At 39.9% G+C, this 14,482-nt stretch overlaps 1 protein-coding gene across 7 annotated transcripts in view; it reads right to left on the bottom strand.

The window, feature by feature from the left end:
• nubp1 (nucleotide binding protein 1 (MinD homolog, E. coli)) overlaps nucleotides 1-14,482 on the bottom strand; it is a 57,464-nt gene that overhangs the window by 2,084 nt on the left and 40,898 nt on the right. For all 7 annotated transcript variants that reach the window (XM_069906934.1, XM_069906940.1, XM_069906936.1 and 4 more), the window contains 5 exons: nucleotides 13,835-13,867; nucleotides 12,135-12,225; nucleotides 9,469-9,623; nucleotides 8,508-8,618; nucleotides 1,713-1,815 (listed from right to left, as the gene is read on the bottom strand). In XM_069906934.1, the coding sequence (XP_069763035.1) occupies nucleotides 1,713-1,815; nucleotides 8,508-8,618; nucleotides 9,469-9,623; nucleotides 12,135-12,225; nucleotides 13,835-13,867 (493 nt within the window). The remainder of the gene's footprint in view (nucleotides 1-1,712; nucleotides 1,816-8,507; nucleotides 8,619-9,468; nucleotides 9,624-12,134; nucleotides 12,226-13,834; nucleotides 13,868-14,482) is intronic.

Here is a 14,482-nt window from a genome sequence, read left to right as displayed (position 1 = left end):
GAAAAAGAGAAAGCAGCGCACATTATTGTTTCTGTCCTATGACCCAGATTTAGGTCAGTACATGTACATAATCTTTTATCTGAAATACGAACATTTTTTCCATGACTCGATGCAACCCACACTCAACTCGCTCTTGAATAACCCATGTCGGTCATTAGTGGAACCTTTACAGGTGCCAGTGGAGAAACAAAGTCCATTGCCTCCAATATGTCGTAGACAGTCCAATGCCCGGACACCACACCCCTGTTCACTGCTGCCAACATCCAGCGCTGCCATAATCACCCTCCATCCAGCATCTGAATTGGGAGTTCGGATGGGTGGACAGCCAGGACATCGGTGGTTCAGATGGGTGGACGTTTGGGGCAAGGGTCCTTTGAAGGGACGCTGGGAGAACCAGTAGGCAGGCAGGTGAGGTGTTGGGAGCCACCGTTGGTAGACTGCTGGGGCGAGGGTCCACTGTTAGGGCATCGGGAGCTCAGATGGCCACTGCAAATATCCCGAGTTCAGTGCTGCCACAACCTCTCCCCAGCACCCCTGTCCAGAGACCACTCTAGTTGGAGTGTATCTTTGTTTTGTGCCCAATCTGAAATTAGCACAATTAAAACGTAGCGCTGTTACAATTATTTGAAAATGTAAGTGTCTGGTCTCAAGGGTTTCGGATAAAATATTCTGCACCCGTACAAGATTTATGAACCTGCATATTTTCACAAAGAATTTCATGCTTTACATTTAAGCTCCTGATGGCCTAACTACGAAGGATGGGGCAGTGAAAATTGAGACTATGGAAGATTGTTGAAGGTACATCCCTTTCAAAATAAATATTTTTAAGGCTATTTGTTCATGTCATTAGGTTTAAGACTGTTCGTGAGGAATATGACATGTTGATCCTCAAATTTGGCTTCACCCTGACAACAAATGAAGCCAAGAACAAACATGGTTGAAGGAGATGAAATGGTTGACCACAGGAATCCCATATTTGGCATGAACATAGAGTTTTCTAATTTTAGGTAACCCCTACCCCCATTTGGTTCTACTCTTCCCATCTCTTCTTTCTGGACTTTATTTTTCTTCCCTTTTCTTTCCTACATCTCTTCCTAATGGTTTCTCCCTCTACCCGTCTCTCCATCTCTCACACCTTCTGTCCAATCACCTCACTGTCCCTCTCCTAGCTTGTTTCCTCCTTTCTACACTATATAGAGGGTTCAGATCCAGAATGGTGACTGACCATTTCAACCGATGGATACCATCTGACCTACTGAATTTCACCAACAACTTTGTGTAATTTTGCAGCATTTACACCTACAGAATGGGAGAAGCTGAAACAAGTAAATTGTGACCATGTTCCACCTTGCCGTCTCTATTGCACATAATTAATCAGGCATGTGATTGAAGGAGTATCTGACTGAGCTGGTTAAGTGTTAGTTCTTATCAGAGGGCCCTGAGATTACAACTTCATTGATGACTGGAGTTCACTTCATCTCACCATAATCTCAGCTAGTTATTAACCTCAAAGCAAAAAGAATTAGCAAGATTAATGAATGGCTTAGGGAGACAACAAAACACATTTTTCTGAAGGCTTTTACACTACCATCAGCTGTTTTGGTGTCAGTTTAAAGGTATTCAATTATCAATAGGAAAACAGCAATATTTACAGTCATTGTTGCACTTTGGAAATTCAGGGAAGTTCTGTGTGCGATTTCACAGGGACATACCTATTCTGGGATCCAAGGGTAGTTTACCAAGAAAGGGAATGCTTAAATCTTTGCACATCTTCATGGCACCTCCTGTGGTTGGTGGGAAAATTTGGGACTCGTGCTGTAAACGTAAAGAACACAGAATAAGCAACAAGAGCATGTGATATTAACACGACAGACTAAAATCAGATGAAGCTTGTTCCACAGTCTGAGTTCCTCTCCTGGTTTCTTCCCCCCCCCCCCCCCCCCCACCCCACCTTTATTTCCATAACAGCATCCCCTTCTATCTAGTCAATAAAATGATCAGACCTGGAACGTTGACTGACTATTTCTACCCACGGATGCTCTCTGACCTGCTGAGTTCCTTCAGAAGTTCCCTGCTCAAGATTCCAGCATCTGCAGCTTTTGTTTCTCGATTGCTCAGTGCCTGCTTTGTCACGCACTGCCAAACAAATCAGTTCTATGTAAGGAACCCTGCTCGATGAGTTCTCATTCTTCAAATCTCTATTGTTATACACCTACTTGTATTGACTGGCATCCTAAGCTTCAATGCAAAACTAGGGGTAAAGGCAGTCAAACATTTCTCATTAAATTTTCACCTCCACCATCTGAACAAGCCCACCCACCAATAACAAATACAATAGAATCCCCATTATCTGGAATTCAATCAAATGGAAACCTAAACAACTGGCAAAAATAAAATAGAGAGAGAGAGAGAAAGAGAATAAATAAATAAATAGAATTCAAGATAAATAAGAATAAATACTTTTTTTTTTAAATTAAAAGTTTCAAAATTGTAAAAGTAAATGCTCCCTGTAGCAACACACAACCCTTTGGTGAAGATGAGAGCATTCAGCCAGCGGAACGCCCCTATAGTGCTCTGCCCGCAGCAGCTATTTGAATAAAATAGTGGTGCCCAGGATCAAGAGCTGGCCAATGCCACTCACAGCTGGGGCAACTCTTCCCAAAGTGTCTCCCTATCCCTGCCTAGTAAGAGTCTTTATTAGAACCACAGAAACAGACCCTTTTGGCCCTTCTAGTCTGTGCCCAACCATTTTTATGCCTGTCCCACTGTCCTGTTGTGCATGGTCCTCCTAACTTTTCCCATCCATGTACCTGTCAAAATTCTTCTTTAATGTTAAAGTTGAGCCGGCATTCACCACCTCATCTGGCAGCCCGTTCCACACTTCCACCAGTCTGTGTCAAAAAAATTCCCCCTAAACCTTTCTGCTTTCACTCTTAACCAGTGTTCTCTGGTTAGTATTTCACCGACCCTCAGTGGAAAAAGCCAATCAATATTTACTCTGACTGTCCCCTTCAATTTTTAAAAATAATTTTTATTTAGTACTTCACCATGAACCACATCAGTAACAATATATACAAATATTTAGTATTAATGTTTACACAGTGAAATTTTCATTTTCCCCTCTTTCCCCCCCCCACCCCCAACGCCAACAACTTAAAGCAGGAAATAAAAGAAGAAATAAATAAATGATAGAACACAAAAGTAATATTTAATAACTTTCATAATTGTAACTCATCACGTCAAGAGATGAAGGTCTGAAATTGGCGGTTTCTAATAAACTCTGTATGGTTCCCAAATTTGTTCAAATAGAGCATATTTGTCTTTTAGGTTGTAGGCAATTTTTTTTCTATTGTTCATTTCTCCGGACCATTGTTGTATTTTTAAAGTTGCTTCCGAATTCCAAGTTCTCATTATGCACTTTTTTGCTGCTGCGAGGGCAATCAGAATAAATCTTTTTTGAACCCTGTCTAATTTTAGGCCCAATTCTTTACACTTAATGTTGTTTAACAGGAATATTTTTGGCATCCTATTTTTCATAATTCTATTTAATATTAGGTTCAAATCCTCCCAAAAGGTTTTCACTTTTGTACATTGTTGTTCCAATTTCTTGTTTACAACGGAAGCATTTGTCTATGGAGTCAGTTGTATTGTATCATATGAAACCAAGTATTTATTGTATTATTCATGAACCTGCACATGGTTCCTTCCATCTTTCATTCTTTCTTCGTATATTTAAATCTTTTTCACAACCTTGTTTGGGTTTATATATTCCTTGTTTCGCTACACATGTTGGCGATTTTTAAAAAAAATTTACTATCACCATATCTGTAATTGTATTCTAGCAGCTTCTCTCAGGTAGACTAGTTCCCAACTTTTTTAAACAACTTTTCTACTGATAATATGAAAATATTGTACCATGTGATATTCCATTTTTTTTTAACTGTTCAAATGTCAAGAAATTACTTTCCAAAAAGCAATCTTTTATTCTTTTAATTCCTTCTCTTTCCCATTCCTTAAAAATATTGTCTGTTGTAAATGAATGGGTTTTACATTAATAACATTTTTGGTATTTGATAATTTATCATCTTTTGTTCCAGATGTATTCTCTTCCATGATGATGTACATGGAAGATTGATATGTGGCACCAGTTTCTCATCCCATTGATAGACCTTTTCTTCTAATTTATATAATTCGATCTTGAGCTAAGCCGGTTTTTCTCCCATCTGATAAAAATCTGGTAAATATCTTAACTGTGCTGGTAGCTGCAATCCTCCTTGTTTATATGCCCACGTTAATTTTTCGAAAGCCACCCTTGATTTTTTTTTTAACCTTTCCATAGAATCTTTCTTATTAATTTGTTTAATTTCATTAAAAATTCCAGTCAAGGGAATCAGTAGCATTTGAAACGGGTATGGTAGCCGTGGAAGTACATTCACCTTGATGCAATTTACTCTCCCTATTAGAGTTAGTGATAAATCTTTCCATTTCTCTAAGTCTTCCTGTATTTTCTTTATTAATGGTTGGTAATTTAATTTATACAAATGATTTAAATTATTATCTATCCTGATACCTGGTGCCTGTGATTGCCATTTACATTTTGTATAATCGACTTTGTTCATTGGCATCACCACTTTTATCAATATTAACCTTGTGACTAACCCCCTCAATTTTAAATATCTCGATCAAATCTCCCCTCATTCTTCTATACTCCAGGGAATAAAGTTGAACCTTTTCCTGAAATCTGGCAACATCCTAATAAATCTTCACTCCACTCTTTCTATCTCATTGTTACCTTTCTTGGAGGTAGGTGTCCAAAATTCCACACAATACTCAGAATCAAAATTTATTGTCATGAACAACTCATGAAATTCGGTGTTTTGCAACAGCATCATAGAGCAAACATACATATTATAACCATCTTATGACATTACTACAAAAAATAAAATAATAATAAAAATAACAGTGCACAAAAAGTAAGGCAGTTTCTTTGGTTCACTGATTATTCATGAATCTGATGGCAACAAGGAAGCTGTCGTCCTTGTGCCGCTGAGTGCTCATCTTTAGGCTCCTGTATATCCCCCCCCCCCCCCCCCAAAAGTAACAGAGTGAAGAGGGCATGGCCTGGGTGGTGGGGGTCTTTGAGGATAGAGGCTGCTTTTTTAAGACACCGTCCCATGTAGTCGTCCTCGATGGAGTGAAGTCTGGTGCCTGTGGTGTCACAGGCTGAATTAAAAACTCTCTGGAGTTTATTCTTGTCCTGGGAGTTGGCGACTCCATACCAGACAGTGATGCAACCAGCCAGAATGCTCTCCAAGGTACACGTGTAGAAGTTTACAAGAGTCTTCAATGACGTACCGAATCTCCTCACAAAGTATAGCCGTTGGTGAGGCTCCAGGACAGATCCTTGGAAATAACGACATCCAGGAATTTGAAGTTCTTGACCCTCTCTACTATTGAGCCCTTGATAAGGACTGGGTCGTGTTTCTCTGACTTCCTCCTTTTGTCCACAATCATCTCCATGGTTTTGGTGACATTGAGCGCAAGGTTACTGTCATTACACCATTGACGAGCTGATCTATCTCCCTCCTGTATACTTCCTCACTGCCATTTGTAATTCTGCCGACAACTGTGGTGTCGTCGGCAAACTTGTAGTTGGCATTGGAATTATGCCTGGCCACACAGTCGTGGGGGAATAATGAGTAGAGCAGTGAGCTAAGCACACATCCTTGGGGTGCACCTGTGTTATGATCAGTGAGGAGATGTTTCCAATTTGTACTGACTGTGGTTTTCCAATAACAAAGTTAAGAATCCAGTTGCAGAGTGGGATACAGAGGTCTAGAGTTTGTAGCTTCTTGACCAGCATTGAGAGAATATGGTATTGAAGGCCGAGCTGTAGTCTATGAAGTGCAGCTGTATGTATGAATTGCTGTTTTCAAGATGATCCAGAGCTGAGTGGAGAGCCAGTGATATTGTATCTGCCATGGAGCAATTGTGAGGATTGGCAAATTGCAGTGGATCCAGATCTTTACTTAGGTATGTGCTAATTCTGGCCACAACCAGCCTCTTGAAGCATTTCATCACAGTAGAAGTTAGTGCTAGTGGGGGGTTGTCATTGAGGCGGCTCACACTACTCTTCTTGGGCACCAGGATGATTGATGCCCTTTTGAAACTGGTGAGAACCTCTGACTGCCACAATGAGAGGTTGAAAATACCCGTGAACACTCCGGCTAGTTGGTTGGAGATTTTCAGTACCCTGCCAAGTGCACTGTCAAGGCCTAACACCTTGCGAGCATTCACCCTCTTGAACGGTATTCTGATGTTGCCCATGGGAACAAATATCACAGGGTCTTGAAAAGGGATTCTAGTAGGCATCATTTGGTTCTTCTTCTCAAAGTGGGCATTAGGTAGTGAAACATCGCAACCATCTATAGTGCTTGCCTTTGCTTTGTAGGTTGTAATGGCATGTATCTGTCTCTGTCTTTAGCTTCTTCTGGAATGGCCTTCCACAGGTTGTACCTGGACTTCTTGTAAAGATCTCAGTCCCCAGCCTTAAATGCCCTTGTTCTCACCCTCAGCAGGTGTTGGATTCTCTGATTCATTCAGGGCTTCTGGTTGGGAAACACTCTGTATTTGTGCATGGGCACACAGTCATCCTCGCAGGTCTTGATGAAGTCAGTGACACCTGTTGCATAATCATTCAAGTCTATGGATGAGTTCTTGAGTATGTTCCAGTCCACCGATTCAAAGCAGTCCTGCAGATGGTCCTCCACCTCCCTTGACCACACCTTCGCTGTCTTCACCACTGGTGCTGTGGTCATCAGTCTCTGCTTGTATGCCGGGAGATGTACAGCCAGGTGATAAGACTTGCCAAAATGCAGTTTATGGTATGGTTCTTATGCATTCTTCATGCTGGTGTAGCAGTGGTCGAGTGTGTTGGTTCCCCTGCTCTCACATTTGACGTGTTGGTGGTAGTTTATCAGAGTCTTCTTCAAGTTAGCCTGATTAAAGTCTCCCACAATGATCAGGAAGGCATCCAGATGTGCTGTCACATGGCTGTTTAATCATACTGCTTAGTTCCTCCGTGCCAGCCTGGCGTTAGCCTGAGGTGGAATGTACACTGCGACCAGGATGATGGTGGTGAACACTTGATCGCCGAATGTTCCAGGTCAGGGGAGCAGGACTGGGACATGACCATCACGTCTGTGCACCACGATGAATTGATGATGACACAATCGCCACCTCCCCAGGTGCCAGTGTTCGATCAGCGCGATGGAGGGTGTATCCCTTGGCCTGCAGTGCCATGTCTGGAATGTCTGCGTTTAGCCATGTTTCCATAAGCACATCACACAGCACTCCCTGATGTCTCTCCAATGTTGAAGTCTAGCTTGGAGTTCATCAAGTTTGTTCTCCAAGGACTCTATCATGGCCAGGAAGATGGTAGGGAGCGGAAGCCTCAGGTCCCCGCATCTCAGCTTGACCTGTAGACCCCTATGTTCACATGGTCGGGTCTTCTTTCCCTGGCTCGTGAGTCGCTGCAGGAGTTGTTGTTGTACCTTCAGTTGTTGTTGTTTTGGCCTCACCAATGTCTTATACAAATTTACCATGACATCCCAGCTCCTATACTCAATATTTTGATTTGTGAAGGCCAATATTCAAAAGCTCTTTTTCCAACCCTATCCACCTGTGATGCCACTTTCAGGGAATTATGTATCTGTATACCCAGGTCCCTCTATTCGACCACACTCCTCAATGCCCGACCATTTACCGCATATGTCCTTCCAAAATGCAACACCTTGTACTGGTCTGCATTAAATTCCATCAGCCATTTTTTAGCCCATTTTTCCAGCTGGTCCACATCCTTCTGAAAGCTTTGAAAACCTTCTTCACTGACCATACCTCTGATCTTTGGGTCATCTGCAAACTTGGTGATTCAATTTACCACATTATCATCCAGATCATGAATACAGATGGCAAACAACAATGCTCCAAGTACCAATCCCTGAGGCACACCACTAGTCACAGGCCTCCAGCTGAGAAGCAATCATCCATCATTACTCTCTGGCTTCTCCCGTCCAGCCATTGTCAAATCCAGTTCTTTTAACTGCGTATTCTTAATGCAGCATTTGCGATCCCTGTAGGTGCTGGATAATGGGGATTCTACTGAACTTATTGTAATAAACATAATGTGTTTAATTTCTGGAGCTCATAAGGGTTTGCCCTTGAACTGCTATCTTGTCCAGTTTCTTTTGATGTGGAGACTAAAACAATTTCTATCAACATCCTGCTAGCATTGGAAATTTGATAATTCTCCTGAAGGAAGAAATTATTTCTAAGTTACTCATAAGTTTGAGATATCTAAAATTATGTCCATCTTAACTGCAATATCTGAAAAAGGCCTAGAGCACGTCAATGGCCCGAACTCTACATTGTGAACGGACGCCGCAGAATTGGAATGAGAGGAAAATCTACTTGCAAATTTTAAGGTGTTCATGTAAGAAACACTTCACCTTGCACTTTGGGCACACAAAACCACTCATATTTTCAACAACTCCAATTATAGGCAGTTTCACTTTCTGGCAGAAGCTGATTTCTTTTCTGACATCCTGTAGTGAAATTTCCTGTGAAGAAAAAAACAACACAATAAAGATAGAGTATGTAACATCCTGCAGTGGCGTACAAGTTAAATTGCAAACATTTCAGAATCCTTTTTGTCAGATTTACTTTTATGTTCATTATAAAGAAGCGATAGATCAAATTCTCAAGGTCAAATCATGCTCCGGAAATCTGAAAAGATTCTAAACTGGTCTCAGCTCATAGAAAGATCTTGTCATATCTCGGTGCTGCAGAACTTACACTCAAGTGGTCAAAAAACCCAGTGTGAAGTGATGGAGGGGAGTGTATCTGATGATGCTAATTCCATTAGAAAAGTCATTGTTAATTCATTTTCTCTGTCCAACATTTGCCTGACCTGAACCTTTCTAGCAACTCCTCTTCCTATTTTGGATTTCCTGCATATTTGAGAAAAGCAGTTTCTGATTGATTTTACACTGAGTATGGAGACCATAGAACGCATAGGAACAGGGCCTTTGGCCCAAATTTCTGTGCTGAACGTGATGCCTAAGTCAAAGTAAAACTCAGCTGTTTGCATATGATCCATATCCTTTTATTCCCTGCATTTATCTAGAAGCCTCTTAAAAACGACTATAGTTTCTGGTTCCATAATTACTCCTGCAGCCAATTTTGCAGGACTTCAACTGTGGTTTTCATTACTGAAACTGTCCAAAGTCAGAAAATGTCTCTCCCTTCACCCATCTTAAAATTATTCAAAGAAAACAGGGAAAATGGCACCATAATTTTCAGTGCCCACATGGTTTTTCTCCTGTCTTGTGCAAGAGGTTAATATTTAAAGCTTGGACCATCCCAGAGAGTAGGCAGCCCTGCTTTTTGCCTTGCGTAATGCAACCTGACCTGGGGAGTGGTGATGATCACAGCTCCATCGACCTGCGTGGCACTCAGGTACTGTACAATGGAGAGATGTTCATCTGAGGTACCAGGCGGTGTATCAACAATCAAATAGTCGACTTCTCCCCAGTCCACATCTCGCAGAAATTGTTTGATCAAACCTAAAGGAGCCAAGCAGCATTTTGTCAATAAGCCTTAGCAGGAGGAAAACAAAAATAATCTTGTACATTGGAACACAATGCAAAGTGAATCACTGTGACAATTAGATTTGCACTCATGATTCTTCATAAGCCTGCTTTTCACAGAAAAACCACAATCGTTGGAAAACATTTGCAGCAAGAAGGAAAATCATCTCTGGATAACAATCCCACAAAGACAGAGCTGTTTCAGAGGATGTGGACAGTACTTCAAGGAGATCTAATTGTTGAGAGGGAAAGAAACTTAAAAGAGTGAATATTACTCTTTTTTTTTTACATACAGACCAATATCTGACGTGGTTTTATCATAACAGAATATGTTGCATATGAACAAAATGCTATTTTATTCAAGATTATTGTATTTTTAAAGCTAGAAAATGATTGATTTAAGGTTTGATACTTGATATTGTTTATTTTTAGTTGATACTGTATATACTCATGTAATTGTATAATATTTTGGACCACTTTTTTGGGCCAAGGGGCGGGGGGATTGACTTTTGCACTGGTCAAACTTTTGATCTCATGAATTACCTGCGTCGTTCAAGGCATCAGGAACTCAGAGGGTCAGGACCGGGCAGCAAGCCTGCAGTTGGGGCTTTGGGAACTCGGATGGGCGGCCGGGTGGGACGCAAGAAGCTCAGATGGGCGGGCAGTCAGGGCCAAAAATGGGGGGGGGGGAAGGGGAAGGGTCAATTTTTACACGAGTTATACAAAAGCACCTAATTTTTGAGCCAAAAAAGTAAAAGGGGGAGGGGTTTTACTGTTATACGGTATCGCTGATTACAAGTGTATATGGGGTATTTGCTGAGAAAACTGTGCCAATTGACATGCAAGTCAGTTTCATGTCAGAGCTTTTGGTTTTATTTGGAGGCAAATAACTTCAAAATTGCTTATTTGACTAGTAAATGCAGCAATGGGGATCAGTTTGAGCATCCTCTTAAAAGCATACAATATATGGAAAAAAGGTTACATAAAACCATTTGTATGGAGAGAGGTCTTTTTACAGGGAGTGAAGAGGTTAAGGGTGGTCCAGCAAATGACTTCAAGGTTGGAAGAAATAACAAGTAAATTGTGAGGTCTCTCTCTACTGGGGAAGAGGTTAATGGAGGAGTACAATTTTTTTTTTAAGTAATCACTAAAGAATTACAAGGGAAAATTTGTTTTTACTCAGTTGTTTCCAATGTTGAATTCCTGATGTGAAAGAAAATTGCTGAAATCGTTTAAAAAAATTAGACAACTACATGAAAAAGACGAATGTTAAAGGATATGCATACATTTTATAAGAATGCGATTGGAGCAAACGTCTCAGGGATAAAATAACATCTGTGCAGAATTGACGTTATAGGTCAAACTCCCGTGAAATAACATCCTCTGAGTTACACAAGCAACACAAAGCAAAAGCCATCAGTAATGAGTTAATGTTGGGTAGCAATTAGATGCAAAATGGTAGAGTGCAATTCAGAAGAAGTCGAGACTATAATGTACTGGGATATACCCCAACCACACAAAAATCATCAAGGTCCAAAGGAGCTGATGCTGATGCGATGTGTCAATAATTTGATTAGAGGGGACATTCTGAAGAAATAAGAACCCTGAAAGGAGTAATCTGAATTTAACACTAAAAATTTAAAAAAACAAGAAATTGCTGTAAGCACTCAGTATGTCTGTCAGCATGTTTAGAAAGAAAAGCAGAGTCAAAGGCCTTTCATCAATTCTAAAAGCATCAGGGCTGGTAACCGATGTCAGAATTACCAAGTGGTTCTATTTTTATTTCCCATTTATATCTCATCTGAAATAACATCACAAAACCACAAGTTTGCTACCTTCTGAAATGATTAACTGTTCCCAGAAACTACTGCTCAAAAAAAAACCCATTCCTCATGAGCATTATGGTCAGGTTAACTGAATATCTAACATACCAGCTTTGGTCTGCTTCCTAAGTTGAAAAATTAGAACCCTCAGTTAGCTTCCTGTTTAAACTCCCTCAATGGTTTAAACAAAAGGGCAAATAACATTTTTTAATTGCAAGCCATTCTTTCTATCTGCGAAATTGACCACACAATTGACTTTTCACCTCAGCTGCTCAGCCTCTAAAGAAAATTTGATCTCTGGGTTCCCCTTCATTGCTTATAAGGAATGTTTGGCCCCACTCAGTTTACCTGTGACCTGATTGGCCATATTAAGAATTGGCATCACAGCACACCAAAGTTCCTCAATGCTACAGAAATTTGCTTAAGAGCTAAATGGTCTCCAAAACTAGCTTCCCTCCATACCAGAGTTCATCTATTTTCTTAAACATTGTAAATATAGCATTAATAATTAAACAAATTATGTATGACAAAGCATAATTGAACTGAAAGACAAATGCTGTCTGATCTTTTGAGTGTTTCCAGTATTTTCTGCTCTATTACGATTTTAATGACAGAAAGTTATTAGTCAAGTCAGAAAATATTAACTCAACAATAGAACACCAACCATTTTTCTTGGGTCCCCTCCAAATGATAGCATCGTCAAGACTGCTGAGCAAAAATCCTACTGACATTATACCCAGGTTTTCTTCTACATACTGTGAAAGACAGATAAAACAGAGAGAACCTCATATAATTATTGTGTTCAGAGAAAGCCAATCATTTCATAAAATGGGAGAGGTGCTGCATGCAGCTATTTCAAGACTTTTTCACAAAAGGGAATCAGATACAGAGCTTGTGTGGGTGGACGGATGCTACCGAGGTGATTAATGAATCCTCTAGGAACCTGAACTCATTTAGAAATTCATTATGAACAGCATTTATGAATTTAATTGAAAATGCTTCCAATATGGCATTGTAGGTACCATTGTTTTCAACCAAAATTGGCATCGTGCCTCAAGTCTCTTTCTCAAGCAAGAGAGCAAGCAAAATCTTTATTTTTCCTGAGTAAGAATTATTTCAACTCTTCCACACAACCAATTAAATGAGAACCTGTTAGTCAATGCATTTGTGCTATTGGATAATAATAACAACTTTAAAATTTAAAAAAAAATTAAAAATTAATGATACAACATGGTAGAAGCCTATACCGGCCATTGAAACCAGTACTGCCCAATTAAGCTTACAACTTCATTTTTGGAGAGTGGGAGGAAACCAGACCTCCCAGGGAAAACCAACACGGGCCATAGGAGAATATACAAGCACTTTACAGAGAGTGCTGGATTCGAACTCGGGTCATTGGTGCTGTAATAGCGTTGCACTGACCGTGCTAAGTCTTAACAGACTTGTAGTGACCAATAAGAAAGGAGTTTCTAGACAGCCCCATAAATGTATATACAGTAAAACCTTTGGTATCTGGCATCTATGGGGATTGGTAGATGGCAGATAAGTGAGTTTTCTGGTTGCTTTAAACTAATTTTAACTGCCTAACTAATACATCTGCATTAAGAATAAAAACGTCAAGAGAAAAATACTTGACTGTACTTACATCGAACAAACTTCAGTTGCATGAATATATAAACCTTAAAGCATTTTGCTTTATTTTCAGACACATTCTTTGAAAACATTTAACCATCGCTGCAACTGCAGGTTCCTCACCCTCCATGAAACCATCCAAAAGATGAACAATAAGATTATAGATATTTACCCCCCCCCCCTTAAGTTTACAGATAAAGCCTTACTAATATACTTAATAATATACTAATAAAGATTCTTACTAAGCAAAGATAAGGAAACACTAAGAGTCACTCCAATGGTGAATAGCATCAATTAGCTCTTCATCCTGGATGACACCATTTTATTCAAACCCAACTTTATTCAAACAGCTGCTACAAGCAAAGCATGACCAAGGTACTCTGTAGACTGAATATTTGCTCCCACCTTCACCAAAGGTTTATTTATTACTTCAGAGAGCATTTACTTTTACAATTTTAAACTTTTTTATTTGAATTTTCACTTTTTTAAAATATACATTTATCTCTCTATTTTTTTTCCTCCTTTTCTTTTTGCCAGTTGCTCGAATTCCAGATAACAGGCTTTATTGTATTCAGGTTCCTTTGACAATAAGAAAGTTGTACAATTGGAATGATTTGTTGATTGTGGGTTTAATTAGCAGAGTTTTGACCTTGCACCCTCTATATCAGGGGCTTCGCCCTTCCAATCACATCGAGTGATCCAATCACTTATTGCATTAAAATGAATACATACCACAGGAGACCATCCTGAACCACTCTGGTGTACCTACAAGAAAAAAAGGAAATATTTTAATTGGGATTGACTTTTTTGGAATAATTATTTTTTATATAAAGTTTGGGATTTTATAGAAAATAAAGATCTGGGCTCCTGGAACTCATACTTCTGATTGCTATTTAATCGAATTGAAAACTCTTTAAAATACGTAGTTGGGTAATGTCCACTTTCCTCCATATTAGCAATGGCAGCTAAGGAGAATAAATATGTAATGGGCGAGAAGATAAACTGACAGCCATGTAGATGTTCTAATCATAAATTAACTTCTGTCGAGGACCAAATTTGAGAAAGACACTCAGAGACAAAGGTTCTAATCCCTCCCCACCTCACATGCCCTCATTCTCTTTAATGACTTCCAGTTCCCAAAATTTGACATCCAATCCCTTAACACCTCCATCCTCAATAAAGAAGTTCACAAAGCCCTTCATTTCTTTCTTAAGAAGAGTCCTAACTAGTCAACCCCCCTCCACCTGGCAGAACTTGTTCTCACTCTTAATAACTTCTCCTTTGACTCATTCCACTTTCTCCCATTCAAAGGAGTAGCCATAGGTACCCACATGGGTCCCCGCTATGCCTGCCTCTTTGTGAGCTTTGTGGAGCAATCCA

Source organism: Narcine bancroftii, chromosome 12, assembly GCF_036971445.1.
Source record: "Narcine bancroftii isolate sNarBan1 chromosome 12, sNarBan1.hap1, whole genome shotgun sequence".
NCBI classification, from domain to species: Eukaryota; Metazoa; Chordata; class Chondrichthyes; order Torpediniformes; family Narcinidae; genus Narcine; species Narcine bancroftii.
Note: the sequence above shows the minus strand (reverse complement) of the source record. Positions and strands in the feature narration are given on the sequence as shown.